Source organism: Cygnus olor, chromosome 11, assembly GCF_009769625.2.
Source record: "Cygnus olor isolate bCygOlo1 chromosome 11, bCygOlo1.pri.v2, whole genome shotgun sequence".
Lineage (NCBI taxonomy): Eukaryota > Metazoa > Chordata > Aves > Anseriformes > Anatidae > Cygnus > Cygnus olor.
Genome location: NC_049179.1, coordinates 11,118,938 through 11,142,087, shown reverse-complemented (window position 1 = coordinate 11,142,087; position 23,150 = coordinate 11,118,938). Strand labels below are relative to the sequence as shown.

The 23,150-nt window shown below is 46.9% G+C and overlaps 2 protein-coding genes and 3 non-coding genes across 10 annotated transcripts; 3 read left to right on the top strand and 2 right to left on the bottom strand.

Annotated features, from left to right (window-relative positions):
- The first annotated feature begins 5 nt into the window (after positions 1-5).
- LOC121076192 (olfactory receptor 10A7-like) lies at positions 6-968 on the top strand. The gene has a single exon (XM_040570324.1). The coding sequence runs from the start codon at positions 6-8 to the stop codon at positions 966-968; it is 963 nt and encodes a 320-aa protein (XP_040426258.1).
- Positions 969-7,028: 6,060 nt separating this feature from the next.
- Positions 7,029-7,100, top strand: TRNAM-CAU. Its single transcript has one exon. It is a non-coding gene; the product is annotated as a tRNA-Met (tRNA).
- A 127-nt stretch (positions 7,101-7,227) lies between these two features.
- On the top strand, positions 7,228-7,301 carry TRNAI-AAU. Its single transcript has one exon. It is a non-coding gene; the product is annotated as a tRNA-Ile (tRNA).
- A 284-nt stretch (positions 7,302-7,585) lies between these two features.
- TRNAM-CAU lies at positions 7,586-7,657 on the bottom strand. The gene has a single exon. It is a non-coding gene; the product is annotated as a tRNA-Met (tRNA).
- Positions 7,658-10,424: 2,767 nt separating this feature from the next.
- On the bottom strand, positions 10,425-21,893 carry LOC121075989 (mitotic-spindle organizing protein 2B-like). 6 transcript variants are annotated; one of them, XM_040569837.1, is made up of 7 exons: positions 21,727-21,893; positions 21,489-21,634; positions 20,011-20,158; positions 19,788-19,872; positions 18,316-18,481; positions 17,349-17,979; positions 17,048-17,259 (listed from the first exon to the last, which is right to left on the bottom strand). In XM_040569837.1, the coding sequence occupies exons 1-6, from the start codon at positions 21,855-21,857 to the stop codon at positions 17,918-17,920; spliced, it is 738 nt and encodes a 245-aa protein (XP_040425771.1). In that variant the 5' UTR covers positions 21,858-21,893; the 3' UTR covers positions 17,048-17,259; positions 17,349-17,917. The 6 variants fall into 6 exon arrangements, with proteins under 6 accessions (XP_040425773.1, XP_040425771.1, XP_040425769.1 ...); XM_040569835.1 differs by having other exon boundaries at positions 17,349-18,481; XM_040569838.1 differs by lacking the exons at positions 18,316-18,481; positions 19,788-19,872.
- Between the last annotated feature and the right edge of the window lie 1,257 nt (positions 21,894-23,150).

Sequence of the window (23,150 nt, the reverse complement as noted above, 5' to 3'; positions counted from 1 at the left end):
TTCACATGGAAGCAGACGAAGAACTGGGTCTCAAAAACCAGACATACTTCACCTTGCAGGGGTTCTCGCACCTTGCCGCTCTTCAGGTCTTCCTCTTTGAGGGAATCCTCCTGATGTTCCTAATCACAATGACAGGGAACTTTCTCATCATTTTAGTTGCAACCACTGACCCTGCCTTGCATACCCCCATGTACTATTTTCTCAAAAACCTGGCTTTAATTGAAATTTGCTTTACGTTAAACATAGTACCCAAGATGCTTGTGGATTTGCTCTTGGAGAGAAAGGTCATCTCCTTTTCTGCTTGTGCCCTGCAACTTTACTTTGTCATATTCTTTGTCACTTCTGAGTGTTTCCTCTTAGGAGCCATGGCATACGATCGATATGTGGCTATATGCCATCCCTTGCACTACACCACCACAATGAACAGGAGAGTGTGTCTTCATATGGTCATAGCATGCTGGATTGCTGGTATTCCACTTTCTGTAGGACTCACTGGCTGGCTGTTTAGCTACCCCTTTTGTGGCTCAAAGGAGATCAAGCATTTCTTTTGCGATATTGCTCCTGTTCTAGATCTGGTCTGTTCAGACACATACTTATTCGAGCTTCTTGTGTTCATCGCCACTGTAGTAATTGTTTTGATTCCATTTGTCTTGATAGCAGCATCTTACATCCAGATAATCCATGCCATCCTCCAAATGCCATCTTCTGAAGGAAGGCGCAAGGCTTTCTTCACCTGCATTGCTCACCTGGTGGTGGTGACGCTGTTCTACTGCACAACTGGCTTGATACATTTAAAGCCAAAGTCCAGACTCTTGGTAAAGAGCAGGAAACTGGTGGCTCTTTCTTACACAGTAGTAACTCCTATGCTGAACCCAATCATCTACAGCTTACGAAACAAAGAGGTAAAGCATGCTCTGAGAAAGACGTTTGGAAAGAGACAGTTCAGCAAGATGGATCTGCCCAGATAGACTCACTTATTTTCTAAAAATTGTTCGCACTTGAAAGGATAAAATCAAAGAATGAATGTTTTCCTCAAAGTCTGTAAGGAGTTTGGACATTTTATCTTTTTCTTTTTTTTTTTTTTTTAAATACTGAGAAATGTACATTCTCTATGTACTGAATAAATACTATGTTTAATGTAACTGTCCGAAACATTACAGAGACTACAGAAATAAGCCATTAATTCATTATATTAATTACAATATGTTTAGGCCTCTCGCCCTTTTTCTACACACTGTTCAGTTTTAAAGCATGTATAAAATAAATCACTGTCATAAGAACACATGACTCCAAAATACGTAAACCTAATGGGTAGCAAAGTACCATCAAAGTCAGAAAACAAAATTGCATATTTTTAGGAAGAATATGCCAAAAGATTGCTTGTTCCATGGACATAATTTACTTCCAACAGAGAGTAAAAATGAAGTAGAGAGATTCAGATGACTGGATATATGGCTGGGATTCAGTTCAAGATTATGATATCTGACTGTAGATATCTATAGGTAAGTCAGCACCTACACCCCCATCAAAGTCAATGACAATCTAATCAGCACTATCATCAGCATTTAAGGAGTGATTTGGTTGAACAGCTGAAAGAAACTTGATTTGGTTGCTTGAAGACACATATCTAGAAGTGCCATAAAAGTCCTACATCATCCTGTTTTGCTTCTAGTGCAAAACAGTGTGACTTTCCCATAAGTCTGTGATATATCTGCCAGTCCAAATGTAGCAGATAACCCTGTGGATTTCAGGCAGCCAAGGAGGTTTCAGATCACGCCTATATTGCAGCATAGTTAAGGAATGCTTAAACACTTAAACTTAAACACTTAAACTTAAACTTAAACTTAACTTAAACTTAAACTTAAACACTTAAACACTAAGGAATGCTTTAAACACTTAAACCCAAAAGGACTCCAGCTATCACTCCAGAAGAGTGTCAAGAAACTGAATCCAGTGTCCATGGCCCTTTAGCCCTTTGGGGGGTCGGGGGGAGGATGACACACGACTGTGGTATTTCTCTGACTGCATGGGAGGTGGTTAGGGATCCTGCTGCATGAGATCTTAGAATCACTCAGTGGCTGAGGTTGGAAGGGACCTCTTAAGGTCATCTGATTCAACCCACCTGCTTAAGCAGGGTCGCCTATAGCTGCTTGCCCAGGACCATGTCCAGATGGCTTTTGAGAATCCCCATGGTGATCCCACAGGCAATCAGAAGCAAGTATTGCTGTGTCACAGAGTTGCAAACCAACACCAGGAAGAATTACTCCAGAACAGCTCACAACCATATCAGAGAGCAAATGATGGTGCAACTCCAGCCCCATCTGTGCAGTGTGGGAATATGGTTATGAAGGAAAACAGCATTTTGGGGTGCAGCAGTGGAGTGATAAAGCAGAGGCACCTCCAGGAAGACTTGTCTTAAAGAGGACCCTGTATGTTGAACTGTATGAAGTTCAACAAGGCCAAGTGCCGGGTCCTGCATCTGGGGCGCAACAACCCCAAGCAGCGCTACAGGCTGGGAGATGAGTGGTTGGAAAGCTGCCTGGCCGAGAAGGACCTGGGAATACTGGTTGATAGGCAGCTGAATATGAGCCGGCAGTGTGCTCAGGTGGCCAAGAAGGCCAACAGCATCCTGGCTTGTATAAGAAGCAGTGTGGCCAGCAGGTCTAGGGAGGTGATTGTCCCCCTGTACTCGGCTCTGGTGAGGCCGCACCTCGAGCACTGTGTTCAGTTTTGGGCCCCTTGCTACAAGAAGGACATGGAGGTGCTCGAGAGAGTCCGGAGAAGGGCAACGAAGCTGGTGAGGGGTCTGGAGAACAAGTCTTACGAGGAGCGGCTGAGGGAGCTGGGGTTGTTTAGCCTGGAGAAGAGGAGGCTCAGGGGAGACCTCATCGCTCTCTATAGGTACCTTAAAGGAGGCTGTAGAGAGGTGGGGGTTGGTCTATTCTCCCACGTGCCTGGTGACAGGACGAGGGGGAATGGGCTAAAGTTGCACCAGGGGAGGTTTAGGTTGGATATTAGGAAGAACTTCTTTACTGAAAGGGTTGTTAGGCATTGGAATGGACTGCCCAGGGGAGTGGTTGAGTCACCATCCCTGGAGGTCTTTAAAAGACATTTAGATGTAGCCCTTAGTGATATGGTTTAGTGGAGGTCTTGTTAGCGTTAGGACAGAGGTTGGACTAGATGATCTTGGAGGTCTCTTCCAACCTAGACGATTCTGTGATTCTGTGATTCTGTGACCCCTTGAGAAGGAGGACTTCCCTGGGCTGTTAGGCTGTGCAATGGGAGGGACAAGGCTGTAGATGCAAGGGTGTCTGCAGATGACTTGCCTGTGTGTCAAAATATTGGAGGAACACCCTGGCAAAGTGATTGGTGGAAGATACACTGGGCAGGGCCTCACCATGGCTTACATCCTGCACTTGAGGCAAGAAACTTGTGGTTTCCTGTGGGTCTTTAAGAGACCATCTCCCACAAGGGCTTTAACAGCTCTGTCTGACATCAGGCCCTGCCATTGGGAAGGCACTGCAGAGGGTTGAAGGACTGCTGACAGTGGACACTTGGGTTGCAAATGTGAGTTCATACCTCTTCTCTGCATCCTTGTCTCCATGTTGCCTGGACTCAACAGTCTGAGGGTAAAGGAGCAGAGGGAGTATTAGGAAATGCCCAAAGAAAGAAAGAAAGCTTAGGAGAACAGAAATTATCTATTGAGGTGTCTGCATAGGTAAGCAAGCATCAGGATGTATCCTATAAAACATTATTTTCTCTGAATTGGAGAGATATGGATTTGAAGGGTGGACTGTTTGGTGGATAAGAAACTGGCTGGATGGCCACTTCCAGAGAGTTGTGGTCAATGGCTTTGTGTCCAAGTGGAGATCAGTGATGAATGGTGTTCCTCAGATATCTGTACTGGGACTTGTGCTGTTTAATATCATTATTAATGACATAGACAATGGGATCGAGTGCACCCCTCAGCATGTTTGCAGACAACACCAAGATGAGTGGTGCAGTTGACATGACGGAAGGAAGCGAGGCCATCCAGAGGGACATGGACAGGCTTGAGAAGTTGGCCCATGTGAACCTCAACAAGTTTAACAAGTCAAAGTGCAAGGTGCTACACCTGGGTTAGGCAATCCCAAACATCAGTACAGACTGAAAGATGAATGAATTGAAAGCAACCTTGTGGAGATGGACTTGAGAGTACTGTAGATGAAAAATTGGACATGAGCTGGCAGTGCATACTAGCAAAAAGCCAATGGTATCCTGGGCTGCATAACAACAAGCATGGCCAGAAGGTCAAAGGAGGGGATTCTCCCCCACTGCTCTGCTCTCGTGACACCCCACCTGGAGTACTGCGCTCAGCTCTGGGGCCCCCAGCACAAGAAAGACATGGACCTGTTCAAGCAGGTCCAGAGCAAGGCCACAAAAATGATCAGAAGGATGGAGCTCCTCTGCTGCAACAAAATGCTGAGAGAGTTGGGATTGTTCAACTTGGAGAAGAGAAGGCTCTGGGGAGACCATTCAATACTTAAAGGGGAGCTGTAAGAAAGATGGGGAGAGACTTTTACAAGGGCATGTAGTGATAGAACAAGGGATAACAATTATTAAGCTAAAAGGGGGTAGATTTAGATTAGATGTTAGGAAGAAATTCTTCACTCAGAGGGTGGTGAGGCACAACAGGTTGTCCAGGTAAGCTGTAGATGCCCCATCCCTGGAAGCATTCAAGACCAGGTTGGATGGGGCTTTGGGCAGCCTGATCTAGTGAAAGATGTCCCTGCCAATGGCAGAGGGTTGGACTAGATGATCTTTAAAGGTCCCTTCCCACCCAAAGAGTTCTATGATTCTGTACTTTGTACTGACCAGCCACATGTTTGAGCAGGGACATTTGGGGAGAAATGAGTTTTAGATATGGAACTGGCGTGGGTGCATGGGGAGGGGATGGACAGGACAGAGGAGAAATTACATGAAAAGTATGGAAATTTCCCACATTTTAAACAGGAAATACAGGTCCTTTCACTTCACCAAGTGTTTTTCTGTGATGTGTGTCCATCTTCTGCCAATCTTGAACAGAAAAAAATGCAAACGTCTGCTATATAGTGACTCAAATCTAAGATGAGGGATGCTGCTCCAGCAAGTGGCAGAAGTGTGGAGTACTGGTGAATGCAGGCACTTTGTCGTGGGGAAGAGACAGAGCAAACAGTGTGGCTCTAAGGGAAGAATATGGGCAAGGGCTCCAGGAACCAGCAGGCTCCCCCATGAGTGAGAAGGGCATATAGACACAGGCTGAGACAGAATAGCCCCTAGATGAGTGGAGGGGCCCCAGGAGCTTTAAAGTCCCATCTCATCCTCAAAGCAGGGTCAGCTCTTGGGATCAGACCACATTATTCTTGGATTCATACATCCAGATCCTGAAAGGAGAGGCACTACGCTACCTTCCTGCAAAACCTGCTCCCTGCTTGACTGTCCTCAGGGTCAAAATGTTTGCCCTTATACACAGTCTGTACCTGCTTCTCCAGTGACCCAGGTCTTGGACTTAGACATGACACAAACATGAGAGGTCCCACTCTCTGAGCATGGCCCTGGTGCATAGCCAGTACTTACATACACCCACAGGGACAAGGTCCAGAGTCTCACCAGCCAGATAGCAAGTGCCCCATGAGCCAGAGTTTCTAGTACACATATCAAGCCCTTCTTAAGTGCTTGGCTGGCCTCCTTGGGTGATGAAGGTGAAGCATTTGTGAGATGGTACGTGGCAGCTGGTTGGCCCAGAGCCCTTCTAGTCTTTCTAGGTCCTGCACATCCAAGTAGTTTAAGCAGGCAGACCCAGAGGACATAGATGTGACTTGTGAAGGGTCTGTCTTTGGCTCCAGAAAAAGGTCTGTTACCCCACTGACCAGATGCTAGCAACTAAGTGCAGCAGTGAAATTTCACAAGATGCCTGATCATCTTGATAGAGTCGGCAACTTTTGGGTCTGTCATCCCAGGAGACAAAAAGAGGAAATGGATTAACCAGAAGATCTGTGTACCACAGATGTTGTATAGCATTAACCCCCCCACAAGGCCCCCTCCACTTCCTTGCACACATTGGAAATGACCTGTGAGAGCAAGGAGGGAGGAAGCTGGGCAGTCATTGCCAAAAACCCACCACAAGGCCAAACAGGCTTCATACCAGGGGAGCCATGTAGGCAACAGTCCCAGCTTCTCCTTCAGTATGAGGAGCCAAACTGCAACACTGTTGAGGTGTCTTCCTTCTGCACACATGGAGCTGTTGTGAATACACTGATGTGCTTTAAGGTAGATACAAGGTGTGTGATGTGCTGAGTAGTCCAGGTTTGTTGTTCTCTTTTGTATGTATGTGGTGGTTTGTTTGGTTTTTGGGGGGATGGGGGAAGGTTGTTGTTGTTGTTGTTGTTGTTTTTCCAAAAACAATTAAGTTAACTCTTCAAACTGCCATTTCTGCAAAACCAAAATTTGTGAGAAACTTTGAGCAACCTGGTCTAAGTGGAAAGTATCCCTGCCCCTGGCAGGGGGGTTGGAATTAGATGATCTTTAAGGTCCCTTTATATCCAAACCATTCTTTGATTCTTTAACGTTCTGCATAAGATAATTAACTTTTTTCCTAAAATCCTGTGCAAAGGCAGTAGTAGCCAACACTGGGATGGCAGTTAACACCAGGCTGTCCAGAAAATAGACAAAGATCACTGATAGGCATTTTTGCTGTTCACCTGAAACATGCCAGGGGACTTTGATCCCAGTCCCCAGGAGATGTTCAAGGTTGTTATTCACAGAACATGGGACAGCCACACATTCGTTCATACTCGCCCGGTTTTGAAGGCCAGCAGGGCTGTTATGTCAGCTCGCACCGCTGGGTGGCTGTGCTGCTGGGGTGAGAGAACCAGGCTGCTCACTGAGCCCCACGGGACTATACCGCTGCAGCATCCCCCGCCTCATGAGAGCGCCCCTCGGGCTGTGCAGCGAAAGCAGCAACAACCACAGAAAGGTGGATGTACAACTCCAACTGTAACCACCACGGGAGCAGAGTGGCGCAGCGGAAGCGTGCTGGGCCCATAACCCAGAGGTCGATGGATCGAAACCATCCTCTGCTATGTGTTTTGTATCGCTGTGTTAGTTGCCAGGATGACAGAGGGAGCTGTCCCCCCCAGCAGCATCTTCTGCGAAGGCAGAGCCCGGAAAAGACCTAATAGTAGCGCCGAAAAACATCGTGGCCGACAGGGCCGGTTAGCTCAGTTGGTTAGAGCGTGGTGCTAATAACGCCAAGGTCGCGGGTTCGATCCCCGTACGGGCCAGCATTGAGTTTTCTTTCCTCCTTTCTCTTCGTTTTTCCTCTCCCCGTCTCGTTTGCGTTCGGCCAGCGGCTGATACCGACAGAAAATGCACCGGAAGGGCCAGCACCAGCACCGTGCAACACAGGACGCGTGGGGAAAGCAGCTCAGGGTGACAGTTCTAAATTAAAAAAAAAAAGAAAAAAGCCACATACACACAAATCCATCACTTAATAGAAAAAATCGTGTAATAATAACAATAATGACAACATAATTAAATAAAAAAATCTAGTAAGAAAACCTAACACTAGCAGAGGATGGTTTCGATCCATCGACCTCTGGGTTATGGGCCCAGCACGCTTCCGCTGCGCCACTCTGCTGACCTGGGTGAACCATTTTCCGCAATCCTTTATATATGTACTAATAAGTCCTGTTTTTTTTTTTGTTTTTTTTTTTTCTCCACACATGTTTTCCCTTGTTCTTTTCAGCCTTTGAGGATGTTCTTACATTCCTTGGGGGATGTTCCGCGGGAGAACTTTGTCCCTCATTTCCGCTCAGGTCTCTCACTATCCTTCTGAAGGTTTTCATTCATATTTGAAAAAGACAATGTTCACTGCATACTAAAGCCAACAGTGCTCATACAAGCAGCAGAAAAATGTCAAAAATCGCTTTGCACAGAAAGTCAGCGACTAATCAGTGTGCAACACATATACCCGATTAAGTACCGAATACTGTCAAAATGGAAAAAAGCAATGGTGACACTGAAAAATATATGATCACGATCACCAAGTCATCATCACAGCCTGCTGCACTGGAGGTGAGACCTAGGCAACTGCAGTGCTTCTTATGCCAACTGGCCTCTGGATAAGTTTCCCTTCCTAAGTCAAGAGGGTCAGGTGAGCTTTAGCAGTTCCTCCAAAACATCCCAGATCTGGGTCTCCAGCAAGCAGCACACTCCTCTAGACAACAGGTCAAGCTGTCCCCCACAGCAGGAAGTCACTGTGCCTCACCTGCGCAAAAGCTTTGAAGAAAAGGAATATAAAAGAATGCACTGCACACTTTTTTCAGCTTGATAGCATGGAAAGGAGAACAGGAGTGTCTACTCAGGAAAACTGGACATCAGGAAAGGAAAAGTGATGATCCACAAGACTGAGGAGAATGCAGTAGGAGGACGTTGTAGAAGCCTGGAAGCAGGTGGGTAGGTACAACACAGGAGGTACCCTGAGCTGCAGCAGGATAAATAGAAAAAATGCAGACACGGAACTAAAGAGAGAGGAGGCAGTGACCCTGCAGGCAAAACCTCTGTTGTTAGGTACTGTTTATTCTCAAAGCAGGTCAACGTACTTCACAGAGTTTGAGTCATATCTCAAGCCTGCTCACTCGTATTCCAGGGAAAAAGCAGCCCTTCATCTGCTCTCTTTTACCAGCAAATTCAACTAGGATAACCAATACATATGCCTCTACTAGGCAGCGCGGTTCAGTTTCAGATGTTTTTTCCTGGGGGTGTAAGGGTGGGAATAGGTGCACTTTCTTGCAAGATCACAGCAGGAAATACCCAGACCTTGCCAATGATGGAGAAGCTCATAAACTCTCACTTGGATTTCCTTCAAAGTGTACTACTGCAAGATATTAACTAATTCACTCCCATTTCTAACTACCCTTGAAAAGTTCTGATCTCCATAGATGGGTTGCAGACTCATGACTTCCACAGCTAGTTCTCCAAAAGGTTTTTTATACACGTACCAACACTAGCAAAACCCCGTAACTGTGCTGGACTGACAGATAGTCCAAAATATTCATGAGACCTCCATGACTCTTGGAAATGTTACCTATCCCCCACCAAGAATGGAGGCACTTTCTCCTAATTAGGGAAGTGGATTTCACTAACAGCTCCTGAGCTACTTAGGCCATAGCACATACCCCCACTGCCTGGATAGGCCCTGGAATGATGAATGACAACACTTAACACTAATAAATCCACTTACCTGTTTTAGCTACTTGCATGTACCTTACTGTAAAGTGATGAAGCTATTTTCTCCCTTTGTTTGGCACAATGCCCTCATTTAACCTGACTCATTAGGCAAAGGGTTCTGTATCTTTAAAAAATGAATAATCACTTTACCACCATTAGAAAAACTAAATGTTACATGATTACACTACGTGAGGGGTCAAAGTGGTTTTCAGATTAAAATGCTAAAACTCACCTGAGCATGCACATGAAGTGAATAGGGCAACCATCAGTTGAAGTCCAAGAACATACCCCCATCAGACAGTGAGGTTTCCAGTGCAAGCTACAATCATTTTAAGGCTCTTCCTTTAACAATATATGACCTAGCTCAGCACTTATCTCACCTCTTAATTCAGCCAAACAGATTTTCTGCTGCTGAAACTAGAGCAAATATACCAAACCAAGTTTTGGGGAAGGAATCAGTGAGACGCACTGGTTTATACGATGAGTCATAACCTGCCTGGAGCAACCTGAGCATTACTTCAGGTCTTCTTAGGCTTCCCACCTCTTTCTTCATCGCCCTTCAGGTAATCCTTAGAAGTCTGCACTGCTGTCCTGCTTTCAGCTAGGATAGAGTTAATTTTCCTCCTTGTAGCTGGTGTGGTGCTGTGTTTTAGATTTAGGATGAGAATAATGTTGATAACATGCTGACGTTTTAAGCGTTGCAGAGCAGTGCTTACACTGAGTCAAGGAGTTTTCAGCTTCTCATACAGCCCTGCCAGCAGGCAGGCTGGGGGTGCACCAGGAGCTGGGAAGGGAAAGAACGAGGACAGCTGACCCAAAACCAGCCAAAGGGATAGTGCATGCCATATGACATGATGCTGAGCAATCAATATGGCGTGGCTGGCCGGGGGAGGGAGGGGAACACTACTGCTCAGGGAATGGCATTGATTGGTCAATGGATGGTGAACAACCATATTGTGCAGCACTTGTTTTGTACATATTTATTTTCTGTCCTATTAAACTGTCTTTATTTCAACCCACAAGCTTTTTACTTTTCTTCCCCCTTATTCTCTCCCCCATCCCCCTGCAGGTGGGAGAGGGGTGAGCAAATGGCTGTGTAGTACTGTGCTGCCTGCTGGGTTAAACCACAGCAGTTGCCAGCAGAATTTTGGAAATAAGAAACAACAGCTACGTTCCATGTGTTACAAATCATGTTTGCCAGATTAATACACACAACACAATTTTACAAGCACAGTTTATATACATCTTCAAGCATCAAAATACATCAGTGCCAAGGTCTTAGTTACTGTTGCCTCCACTGCTCTTTCCAGACGCTCCTGCTTTCTGCAGCCGGCTTGCACTTGGTTGCCGAGGCATCCTCTGGGCAGATCCTTCCCTGCTGCTCCTTTCTGCTATAACCTGGGTCCCACTGACAGCAGAACTGGTTTTATTTCTCCCTGAATGAATGAAATACATACATTAGTGTCAGCCCTGTGTCACCCGTACAGCATTTAAGCTGCAACTGTTTAAGAAATCATGCTAAAGGCAAAATTGTATTAGATGTCGCAAATGTATCCAGCATCCAACACAGAAAGCAAGTTTGTGAAATCAGGGCCACAAGAACAAAATAAGTTGCAGTAGGAGCATTATTAGTTTTAATATACAAAGTAACCAGCCACTTTGTTCTTTAAATACCTGCTTTCATTTGGCACAGGAATACCAGCAGGGCAAACAGCAATTCAAAAAGATGAAGAGCACCTAACACCTCAAGGCTGGGATAAGTGAACTGATGTGCCATTGCCCACCTCCTTCTAAAGCCTGCAGTCAGTGTCAGATCAGAAAACCTCCTACTCATGTCACTTGTAATTTGACGAGCAAGTTTGGGTTTCCTATCATTTTCTGGGGTATCCAGGAATTTAGATGCCTACACAAGATCAGTTACTCTCAGATTTTCTTACTGGGTTCAGAAGATAACAGAGCTGCCCTTCTGTAGGTGCAGCTGACCATCTCTACAATGCAATGTGACAGCAGAGACAACAATGGGTAGAAAGGTACAAGTTGAAGGAAGCAAGGGGCATACAGTCCACCCTGCCAGATTCAGCCACGGGAGAAAGACTGACAGACTAAGAGGTGCTGCAAACAAGTGACTGCAAGGGAAAAGTGAGGAAGACTGATGTTTCCTGGCAGAGAGAATTACTTCAGATGAGAAGTAATACTTGCATTAGGAAAGAAAAATAAAGAACAAAGAAATTATGTAGAAGTGCTCAAGATAGTCACGGCTTTTATTAAAGATAGCAAGCACCAAGAAGCACCACTAAACATGAATATAGTAAGGAGCAAACAAAACACAAGAAATCCAGTGAGCTGTTTTTCCCTGAGTATCTATAGTTACATGCATGCAATTAAAATGGAGAGCGACATTTTAGTAATCACGTCAGAGCAAATTGCAGAATGCCAATAGCTACTTCCCACATGAGAGTCTCCATGGCCATCTGGATCACCTTGGATTTGTGCTGCCAACAGGGCACACACTGGAGATATGTCTGTTTTGCTTACTAAACTGACCTGTCTCTCCTTGGAGTAACTGTCTGAAAACAGCACTCCCATCAATACTACAAACTAATGCCTCACATTACTGGAAGGACAACCTGTAAACTTCTAGATAAGAGTACGTGGCCCCTTCACATCTGTAAAATTTGACAAACTAGGGTAGAAAAAGAAATATATTCACTTATCCCAGCCAAATCAGGCGTTCTTAAAAAAAAAAAATCTATTATTGTAAACCACACTAGTGATCTGCCAACAGTCATCAGCCCAAGCCAGCCAATCAGCCTTGCAATTTTTCTTTGTAAAGCTCAAGCTTGTAAGCACTTAAGCAGTTTTACTAATGCAAGTGCTGTCTACGAAAACAAACAAATTGCACAAAGGCAATACACGATCTCACAGTATTTAAGAGAAAAGTCTCTTAACATCTCAAACAAAGCATTAGAGTTCACCATGATGCTTTTAGCAGTCCAGTACATCTCTATATGAGTGTTCTCCTCTTCCTCACATGCATATATCAAATAAGAGTGCAGGTTCCCAGCCTGTGTATGATAACTCTAACCATGTGCATATACAAACAACTGTACCGTTAAGTGCTACCAGGAGTCAGGTCCTTGATCTTCTGACCTAGCTGAAATGACTTGGGGAGAAAGATTCACTCTGTAAAGAAAAGCTATGCTCAGATAAAACATGCCCTCCATCTTCATAGCCTTGAAATTACACTAAAACAAACCAGTTACTTCCAACAGCAGAAAAATCACCTGTATTTTTGAAAGCATCATCTCTAGGCCTGTGCACTGGACAAGAGCAGCTCATCAAGCATGCAGGAACAGACATGGTTTGTGAACTTCCACTATCAGGAATATAAGGGTCCACTAGTGCAAAGCACAAAAAGTTTACCCTCTGCAATTCAAGCACTACAGACTAGCAAAAGGATTCCACTGCCATTTACTTCGCTGACACAAGATGCCCTTATCTCAAAGGTGTCTGGCTGTCCCAGAACAACTGTAGCCCAAGTAGTTACGGATGCAACAGACAAGTCAAAAGAGAGATTTCTCCAGTAACCCCTCTGCCCAAAGATGACCCCAGAAGCAGCAGTTACATGTGCGTCTCCTCAAGAACCTTACATAGTTTGAGAGGAATGGATGTGTGTGCACTGCCTACCTCTGACCGCTAGCTCTCTTTGCTTCTAAAAGACCAGTGCAAGTTGTGCACAGGCTGCTCACTGAACACATTAATGCCAAACACCTCTAACAAAAATGCAATAAAAAATGCTACAGCTACCTCTAGGAGACCACCACCACTCCAAACCTTCACCAGATACCAAGACAGGAGCCTGCAGGGCAAGAAGAGAGAGTCTTAAGAGGAAGAGGGAAGAAACACTCTCTTTGATTATAGCAGGAAGCACGTGAAGACCAAACAAACTTAGGAAAGGAACCCCAAGTATGCTTTCAGAATTGGAAATATAAAGTTCTTCTCCTACAGTCTACTCTCTCCTCAATCTTCTGTACCTTCCTCAGGGGATCCTTTCACACTTCTGAGCAGTAACAGGAACTGCAAAATTTCTTCCCTCTGGCATGAAAAAGAGGGAGAAGCCATCAGGTGCTGCTTTGAGTACCTTTATTTGGTAATGCAGTCAGGGAGGATTAGCATGTCAGGGCTGCAATAATCTCTAACACCTCCTTTCCAGCGTATGGGCAATGACTATGGGCTAGAGTAGATTTAAATTCTCCACAGTCCTGCTCCTGTTTCTGTCTCTCAGTAGGGCTTACATTAGGCACAGGAATCCAGCTGGCCTTCCAAGATGAACAAAGACTCAAGTCTGGATGAAAAAAACAGCTTGTAAGATTGGAATCTTGCAATCTTGACGTGGTTACCAGAAGGACTAAACTTTTGCCCACCCACTGGTGGCTGGCACAGCGACGGGACTTTTTTCATGATTAGGAAGTGATGAAATTTGAAATTAAATCTCAGCCGCAGCTAGACCTCACTCTTCAAAGCACTTATGGCTCTCATTCTCAGTCCTTCACCACACAAACCGGCAGGTTCTCAAGGCCTCCAAAGCTGTTGAGGTATTTGTAACAGCTCATACACAACAAGGCACACTGACTAAAACATCATCCCAGCTACAGCAGCCTCACTGAGAAGACACAGTCAGAAGGCCAGGTACAACTGGCAAAAGGTGCTTCAACAAATCCATCCAACTAGTTCTGAAACAGAGGAAGAGGAAAAATAAGTTTTCAAATGCAAAAAAGTCATTTTCTAAGACCTTCAGTATGCATTAAGGCAAATGGAGCAATGGATCATTATTTGAACACACACTGTCTCTCTTTCACACTTACATGTGAAAGTACACAGTTTCACACTTACCTGGCAAGAAGAATGTGTAGAAAGAAGAGAACACAAAGTAACCTGCGACCTACACAGGCCCCCAATTCACCTGCACAGAACTTATAACCTCTCTCCTCTAACATGCCTGTTCACTTGAAACAGGTTAGGTATTCAACTTCATTACTGGCACTACAAAAACAAGCTGAAATTAACATAAATCCCAGATCCTATTCAATAACTTCCAGGGAATACAATCTGACAGTGTTTCCTATTGAACTGTAGCCTGTTCTAAAGCCTCTAGCTTCTGTAATGGACACAAACCACACATTTGTAGCCAAATCATTTGGTAAGTGTCCTGAGGCATGCAAACACCTCAGTTTTACACACTGGGTAAGAACCCTCAAAAAGAGATGTCTGAAGGCAGGTTAAGGCATAGAGCAGTCTCCCTCTACACCCCAAGTCTGATAGACCTCTGTACTGGGTCTCTTCCGAGGCAACTCTATGAACAGGTCTGAAACCATACCGTTCCCGTCTGTTTCCCATTTTGCTGACCTTCATCACCACACATGGAAGAGTCATTTCCTCCACTTCTCTTGCACATAGATTATAGAAAGAAGATGGAGAAAACATTTCTTGTTTTTCTCAGAGCACTTTATTCAGTCAAGATTTCCTGGGCGTTTTTTGGTTGGTTGAGGGGGGAGAAAAAGAATGATTTGCTGCTCATGATGAACTCACATCTCATTACTTTGCCAAAGTCAAATGACAAGTCTGGCACTTAGAGTATTCCTTTAAATCCCATTTCTTTGTCAATTTTTGCCTCACACAGACAGAGTATCAAAAAGAAAAAGAGCTTGAAAGCAATCCCCAGAAGGTATACTAAAAATTATCCCAGCACAGTGATAGTTAGCTCACAGTACAGCAGAGAGTTAGCTCAAGAATCCAGCACAGAGAAAGCCTTACGGCTTTCTCTAAGACTGTAAACCTCCTGCACAGGAAACCTGACAGAAGAGACATCTACACTGACCAGAGATGACCAACGCTCTTTGTTACCTGTTCATGTTGGCAGCGCGGTCAATGCCACAAGTCCTGGTTTTAATAATCCACGTGCATTAGCTTGCCGATCCATGACCATCACACCCAGAGCATACGTAAAAACATTACACAGGACAACCCGGGCTGCTCTAGGGATCCCAATATTTCAGGGAACTCAATTTTACAACAGTGTTTCCCACTGAAACATAGTCTGTTTAAAAGCTGCTAGCTTCTGCAATGGACACTGCCATACACTTGTAACTGAATTATTTGCTAAGTTGATATCAAGCTCCCACTATATGTGTAGCACTGCAAATAATATAGGACACCTAAAAAAAATTGCATCCCTGGTAATGCCTTTTTCCCCTTTAAAAAAAGTTACTCAGATGGGAAGGAATATGTTATAGACTTCTCCCCCAAAACACAGTAGTGCATGCTGAGTCGCAGCATCCAATACAGATTTTTCCCACTCACAAGATTCAATAAAATGACAAATATAAAGTCTACACTTCAGTTTTGAGAGCACATTATTTCCACAAAAATATTTTGCTCTAGGTAATGAAGCCACCTATTCTTTCAAGACTAGGTCTACATCAGGTTTAGAGTGTTGCAGCCAACAGCCTAGACTTTCTGTAAGTTACTTGCAGGACAAGGAAAAGAAAATAAAAGCTGTGTGTTCTGTTTCTGCAACTACGGATAATCACTTCACTGTCATCTGCATTTTGGTCATACGAAGATTTGGTAGCTCCCTGGTAGAGAAGAGGAACTACATTTTTTAACCAGCCAAGAAAGCAAAAAGCTGAGAAGTTTCTTAATCATTTCTTAATCAGGAAAGCATTCTATCTCCTGCACAGACTACGAGATTGCACTGGTGCCATACAGCCTGAAAAAATCCATAAGCCAGGCAAGAGCACAATGAAAAGCAAGCTTATGTTAACAAATCATTTGGTACAAAAAAATAGTTAGGGCAAAGCCCTGGAAAGTAACTTTATGGAAAGCATTTGGGCTGGAGAGTGGGAAAACATGGAAAAAATAGTGGAAGTGAAAAGAGGAGGACCGTCAAAGAATATTCACTAGTCTAGGAAAAAAAAAAAGAGCAGGGCATTGACAAATGCATGTTAATAGAGGGGTAGAAAACTGCAGAAAAATCACCAGCGGCTTGAGGGTGAGGTGGGCTGATGGGAAAAGCAAGCATGGAACAATACATAAAGCCATATTTAAGTACACAACAGCAAATTATACAAATGCCTAGTCTAAACTAAACCCAACACCATTGTCCTAATGGGTGTGCACAACTCTCCCTTGCATTTATGGGAAGAAATTGCCCAAAGAACATCCCTTCCTTTTAAAATAAGCTCTTTCTCTCCCAAATCAATTATTGCGATGACCAGTTTTGAATGCAGCTTGCATGAAGCTGTATCTAGCTAAGTATGCCAGATGGATGGTCTAATAGTCAAACAGTAATTTTGAGGCAGTTATGAATTGTTACCAACAAACACCTCTGTGCCACTGTTATATTCTACGGAAAACATAATATAAAGTCATTTCTAGGATCCCCTGTTGCTTAAGAGCCTTAGCTGTAAAAAAGCTGAAATAACTACGGGGTGAGGGGAGGAAAGCGATGTGCTTTCTTACCCCTACCCCCAGCAATGCTTATCAGAGTAAGTCTTTTTTTTTTTTTTTTTTAAATTGCTTTAAAAAACCTCCCTGTATCACGATGAGCTGAGAAGCTTAAGCCGGTATCTCACTGTTACTGATAGAACTTGAAGGAAGCAGACTCAGCTGATGTTTAGTGAGACCTGGATTACTTCAGCCACTTGTCTGTCTTCTGACAAAGGAGGAAGCACAGGAGAAAGAGCAGATATGCAGAGCTGAACGACACTGTGCAAAGCAGCTGGGCAAACTTATGTACAACAATTGCTGTTCTCTGCATCAGCGCAAGGAGCTCTGGCTACGTCAGCAGACAAGTCCCAGCTATGCAGAAGAGGCATCTCCCATCTCCAAACGCCTTGTCCTGTGCAGAAGCCACGCCATCCTCTTCTTAAAAATAAGCAGCATCTTCCAACAAGAGATGGCAGGGCCAACAGCAGATACAGCTTTGGTTCCCCTTCCCCACGGCAGCTCCTGAAGGAAAAGAAGGCAAGGCAAACCAAAAACCCCTGCAGAATGGATCCAGCCCAGAGGACGCCCCCAGTCACCCTGTTAACACTTACCCCAACTCCTGAACTGAGGCATTGATGATGGACTGTGTTCAGAACCAGAAAGTTCAATGAATGAGGAAGCCTGATTCCTCCTCCTCTTCAGTTTGAGCTAACTACTTGCTTCTCCAATTTAAGGAGAGAAAATTAGCCTGAAGATACATTGATTTTAAAGGGATTTGTATGTCAGCAACACCCTTTCCTCTAAGAGCTTCAGTAAAACAAGCTGCTGCCTTGACATGCAGATAGTTGAAATCCTAACACAGCCTCATGTGATCAAGGGAAACACAGACAAGGCTGGCACTGATGGTCCAGCTCTGCTTTACTGCATTACCAGTTCCCACAAACTGAGGCCTCTCTCTGGAAGTCTGTTTTCATGACCTTCGACCGCGAACCCCACACATCTTCCTCCAACACTCCATGCACATTGCTCCAGGTGCCTACACTGCACTGTGGTATCAGACATAAGATAGCCAGAATTGTACAAAATTGCAGTTAAGGTGGCACAAGACTGTTAGCTTGCACTTGAGGACCATCTTCGGTCAGGCTAGGCACTCCACTAACACAGCCCCTCCTTGACTGAGTCACTGCAAGCACAAACATCTCCCATCTGAGAGGGTACAGAAATAAATCTTCACAAGGAGGTCTAGAAAAAAAAAAAAAAAACACACGCTCTTCTCAATGTTAATGAGATCTCACTGGCACATCTTATACTCAAAGAAGTGAGGATGCAGGACTAAGATTGTGATAAAACACTATCAGATGTAAAGTTCTGCCCAAAGAATTTCCAGAGATCTGGCTTTCAGTGGTGAATTTATTCACAAGGGCATTAGCTGCTGTTCATCATCAGGAGGTGCTGGGTGATGACAAAGTCACTTAGGCTGATAAACTAAAACAAGAAATCTTCATTTAAAGTCAGCTACTGCTATGAGCCCTAATGCAGCAAAATCTTCCAGAAAATTAAATAAAATAAAAAACACACCTGACACAACTGGGAAGACCAAACCTTCTGGCAAAGAAGCACAGCACTGCCCATCAGCATTGGGCCAGGGATGAATGTGTTGGGAAAGGAGGCCAAATTTCTCCTCTACCACCAGTACTAAGCACCAGCTCAGTGAAAATCCAAGGCCAGCATTCTCTGCAGATACCTGGGAGAACATTAAAACTGTGGCTTAATGGGAGTGATCCTCCTGTCTCAGTAAGCCACATACAATCCAGTGATCAGAGTGCATTATGTAGCCCTGAAGACACGTGTTAGACTCATGAAATAAAGCAGAAACGTGAAATAAAGCACAAAAGCCCAAACTAAAAATGTATTTACACCATAAGCAACACAGAGCTAGGCTCATCTTTCTCTGATTTTCGCTACACTTCACCCTCAGTTCAGACAGCTCGTCACAATGTCCTCAAGGGTTTCAACGTGGTCATTTTAAAGAGAAACTACAGACTTTAAGGACTGGCAGCACCAGGGGCCTGAGACAGTAAGAATGCAGTCAGGCTTGGGCATGTCTTGGACCAGGAGATGCTCTGCTTAAAGATGCAGAATGAACATCCTGGATTGATGAAGGGAAAACTGATTTAAGACCCCAAGATGGATGTTAAGTCCTAGAAACTCAGGCTCTTTAATGTATTTGCACTACCTCTAGCTGTAGAAGGCAACTGCTGAGGGCAGATCAACTCTACCATAGGGTTTCTGACTTCCTCTTGAGGAATTTAATGCTCATTAACAGAAGAGTCACCATCTAACCATTTCAAACTGGAGCCAGCCTACAACTAGCTAGAAGTAGCTCATGGCAGTGGCCCAGTATTAGAAGAAGCTGGTTTTTTTGTTTGTTTGTTTTTTACAGGAAGTACTATGTACTAAAGTACTAAACAGCATTATGAGAGAAGAAAAGCTACTCCATATTAACAGACAAACAGGAACAAACACATCACCCAAAGTTCCTTCATAGTTTGCAGGGCCCGTCACACCTGAAGCACCAAACTAGAACAAGAGAGCAGGATTTAAAGCATCTTTTGTTCAGAATTGCTACTCTCTTATTTTAAGACATTTCCTCTCAGTGTGGCAAGGAACAGCAAGCTGCTGCTTTCTTAAAATATCCAAGTGCTGTGCCCCTCTCACTTTGCTCCAGAAAAATAGCCAGGTGTCTTCTTTTTCCTCTGTGCATCTTTAAAAATCTCATATGCAAGTCTGTTCTCTTTACCACTCACATCCTCTCACCAGGAAACTTTTAATCAAGAACACCTCTTTCAGCAAGAAAGAGGAACCATCAGGTCCTGGGAGTCCAGGACACCTCATCTCACACCCAAATTCCAGTTAAGGCTTTAGTAAACTTCCTCAGCCTCCATGCTACCCCCAGCTGCTCAATGAGGTGAACTGCACCCATTTACCATATGGAATACACATTAGAAGTAGCAGGTTCTGCTACTGTGAAGGTGCATAATCAGTCTTACCCTGAAACCGACTGCTTGAAGATATTCAAGTGAATCTTGCCTTTCAGATCCGCTCTCTGTAGGACGCACCATCAGGTACGCAGGCCTGCAAGCACAGCCAGCTGCTGTACAGAATAAGCACTCCCTATCACCAATGCAGTCTCAGCAGTGAGACTAGACTAAGTTGCAGTACGATATCATGACAGGAGAACCTTACTTGCCCTCAGCCTTACTCATTACCTACGCTGACAGCCAAGGTTTTCTTTTTTCCATCGTTCTGTGTTCCCAACACAGTGGCTGCTGGCAAAAGTTTTCTTTTTCAGTTTTACTACAGAATTCTTCACGGGTCAACATATACTCATCAGCTACAGTGAAGTTTTCGCCCTGAAACACTGAGAGGAAGGGAAAACAGAACACAACAATAAAATTCAGCTTGACCTCATCCATCTCTACACTCCCACTGAGCAATCATCAAACCCCCATGCAACCCTGAGGTGTGAAGCAAACCTATCTTTCAGCGTACAGTTTTGTTCTTGGCAACCATGCAAATCATCCATGAAACCATGCTGTTTTGGCCATTACCCCTTTTTACCACGTTACTAAGCTCAAAAGAAGTGAGAGCTCTCCTGCGCAGTGAATTTAAACTTAGTGACAGTAGACTTATTTTAGCTAAGCCTTTCGAACCTTTTACAAGTAACCCACAGATGTGTCACACTACCAGCCAAAAGCCACTTCAGAAAGTAGAGGGAATAAAGTTTTATTAGAATTGGCTTGGAAAAAATATGGCACAGCTTCAGGGCTACATTTGTCACTGACCTCTGAGGTCAGAGCAGTAAGAATAATTATATTCCAAAGCAGTCACTGCTATAGTTGACAGCTCCACCCAGCCTCCCCTTTCCATTTCACATTCCCACAAAAAAAAACATTCATTCGGGCACAGGAACCCGACGGGTGAGCAGCACAAGCTGCTGTGCTACTACACGCGGATGGAGCAGATGAAGCACCACAGCTCCTGTTTTCAGTGATTCCTAGCATACCAGAAACTCGTGTTTCCGTGAGCTAAATACAAAATCGAAACAGCGTTATGCGGCATTAGATATTCGGGGGGTTAGGTTGCTTGGAAGCCTCAGAGGAGCGAGCCAGGACGCCAGCCTACGCGCGTAGGAAACCCAGCGCGAGTCACCTCAGCGACCCCTTCCTTTTCCCGACACCCCGCACCGCTCCCGCTGCTCACGAGCTGCTCCCTCCGCGGAAGGAGCGAAGCGCGGGTAAACACCGGGCTGTGACAGCGCCCGCGGGGCTCCACTCGGGCCGGGACGCGCGGCCGGGCCCCGCCGCCTCACACGGAGCGGGCGCCGCGGGCCTCCCGCGGAGGAGGCGGCCCCCGGGGCCCGGCCGCGCCGCCGGGCCGCGCCGCCAGCAGCCGCAGGCCCTGCCGCCCGGCCCTCACCCCGCGCCCCGGGGCCGCCGGCGGCCCGATCGGGCGAGCCCCCGGCGCCGAGCCCGCGGCGCGGCCGGCGGGCGGCGCGGAGACGCAGCGGGGCAGCGGGCGGCAGCAGGCGGCGGCGGTGGGCGGGCGGACGCCGGCGGGCCGCGGAAGCCGCAAGGCGGAGGCGAAGGCGAGCGGCTCCTCGAGGGGCTCTGGGCGGGAGAGACACAGAGAGGTCAGGGCCCGCCGCCGCCGCCCCCCGCCCGGCCCCCGCCCGCCTGCCCGCCGCCTACCTCGGCTGTCGGCGGGGAGCGGCGCCGGCGCGGCGGGGGCTCCGCTCTCGTTGCCCGCCGGCAGCCGCTGCCCGGCGCACATGGACTTGAGCACCTGGAAGACGGCGAGCGGCGCCACGTTCATGCGCAGCAGGTCCAGCAGCACCCTGCGGGGCGGCCGTCAGCGGGGGGCTCCGGGGAGGCTCCGGGGGGGGAGCTCCGCCGCGCCCCGCGCCGCCCGCCCCGCCCCGCCGCTCACTTGAACACCTCCGGGTCCAGCCCGCTGCCCGCCGCCTGCGCCAGCTCGAACAGCTCCGCCTCCTCCGCGCTCAGCACCTTCCGCCGCGGCCGCGCCGCCGCCGCCACCTTGCCCAGCGCCGCTCCCGACATGGCGGCCCCGTGCCGCCGCCTGGCCGCGCCCCTCCCGGCCCGGCACCGCCCCGCGGCCCCGCCGCCCGCGGCCGGCAGGGGGCAGCCGCGCCTCAGCCCCCGGCCCCGCGGCGTCCTCCCCGCCAGCGGAGGCTCGGCGGCGTTCTCTGGGCCCCCGATTCCCCTCGTCCCCCCTGTGGCGAAGAGCTGGGGGGCTTTGGTGGCCGTGGCCTCGCGGCGACGGTCACAAGTGTGAACCCTGTGAGGTGCCCACCTGCGGGCACGCGCCTGAGGGAGGCAGCCCCCTGGGACGCCCCCATGGCCGAATTTCTTCCCGTGTTTTTTCTTGAGCCACCTGGATCCTGCGCTGTGGGAGCCGGCTCGGGGTGCTGGTTTTACTCCCCTTACCCTGGACAAGGGCTGCGGGGGGCAGGCTTATGGGTGAAGGGAGTGCTTTGGGCCCCAGGCAGGGCAGCAGACTGGGGTGTGTGGAAGGAGCCGTGCAGCCATGTGTGCCAGCTGCCCCAGGGGGCTGAATATCGATAACTGGCCGCATTCACACACCTGGCTGTCCACCTTTGCAGGGCTCCAGTGCCTCTAACATGCTTCAGTTCCCGAGCCAGCAGGGAGCATCTGGCTTCGTGTGAGGAAGCAAATTGGAAATTTGGGTCTTGAGTTGCGAGGAGACGTCAAGCTGAGATTGAAATTCTTCTATCTAAATGGAAATCAGCATCGCCTCCGCCATCAGGGGAGATCGCCTACCCCACTCCCCCCACCTCCGTGCAGGCGGAGACCGCAGACAGACCAGCTGCACGGATGAACGGATGGCAGAGCTGGAGCGAGGGCACAATGCAGGGACGTCACCCCCAGACACCGCCACAGGAGACCCCAGCCCATTCCTGCAGTAAGCCACAGGAGATGTACGCTGCTGCTTTGCACCCCAAGAAAGCTGCAACTGTGTAAAAATCAGCACCCACCACAGGCTGACCTGACCGTGTGTCCTTACAGGCGTTCAGCCTCAGTAACAGACAGATATTTACTGTAGTCTGCCAAGACAGGAACAAGACGTATGATGATAAAAGAAGGATCTTGCTGCTAATGGCCCTGAGCGGGACCAGCCCAGCGGGGACAATTATCACAGCACTGATAGCAGGAGCAGCAGCTGCCAGTGTGAATTACCATGCTGTCTGTGGACCAGCAGCGCCACAGCTGCAAAGCATGAGGTAGCCCTGAACGATGGACTTCTGGAAGGGCCTTCAGCTGAGTGGGGCAGTTTGGGGTCTGTGTTGGTGAGAAGACTGGGTGATGTCCTCG

Bases quoted from the DNA above. Each gene is read 5' to 3' on its own strand.
- LOC121076192 (XM_040570324.1), top strand. From the start codon at position 6: ATGGAAGCAGACGAAGAACTGGGTCTCAAAAACCAGACATACTTCACC.
- LOC121075989 (XM_040569835.1), bottom strand. From the start codon at position 21,857: ATGTCGGGAGCGGCGCTGGGCAAGGTGGCGGCGGCGGCGCGGCCGCGG. The intron at 20,159-21,488 runs GTAGGCGGCGGG...CCTTCCTCTCAG, and splicing joins GCTCCCCGCCGACAGCCGAG to TGTTTCAGGGCGAAAACTTC. The intron at 19,873-20,010 runs GTAGGTAATGAG...CTGTGCTTGCAG, and splicing joins AGAAAACCTTGGCTGTCAGC to GCCTGCGTACCTGATGGTGC.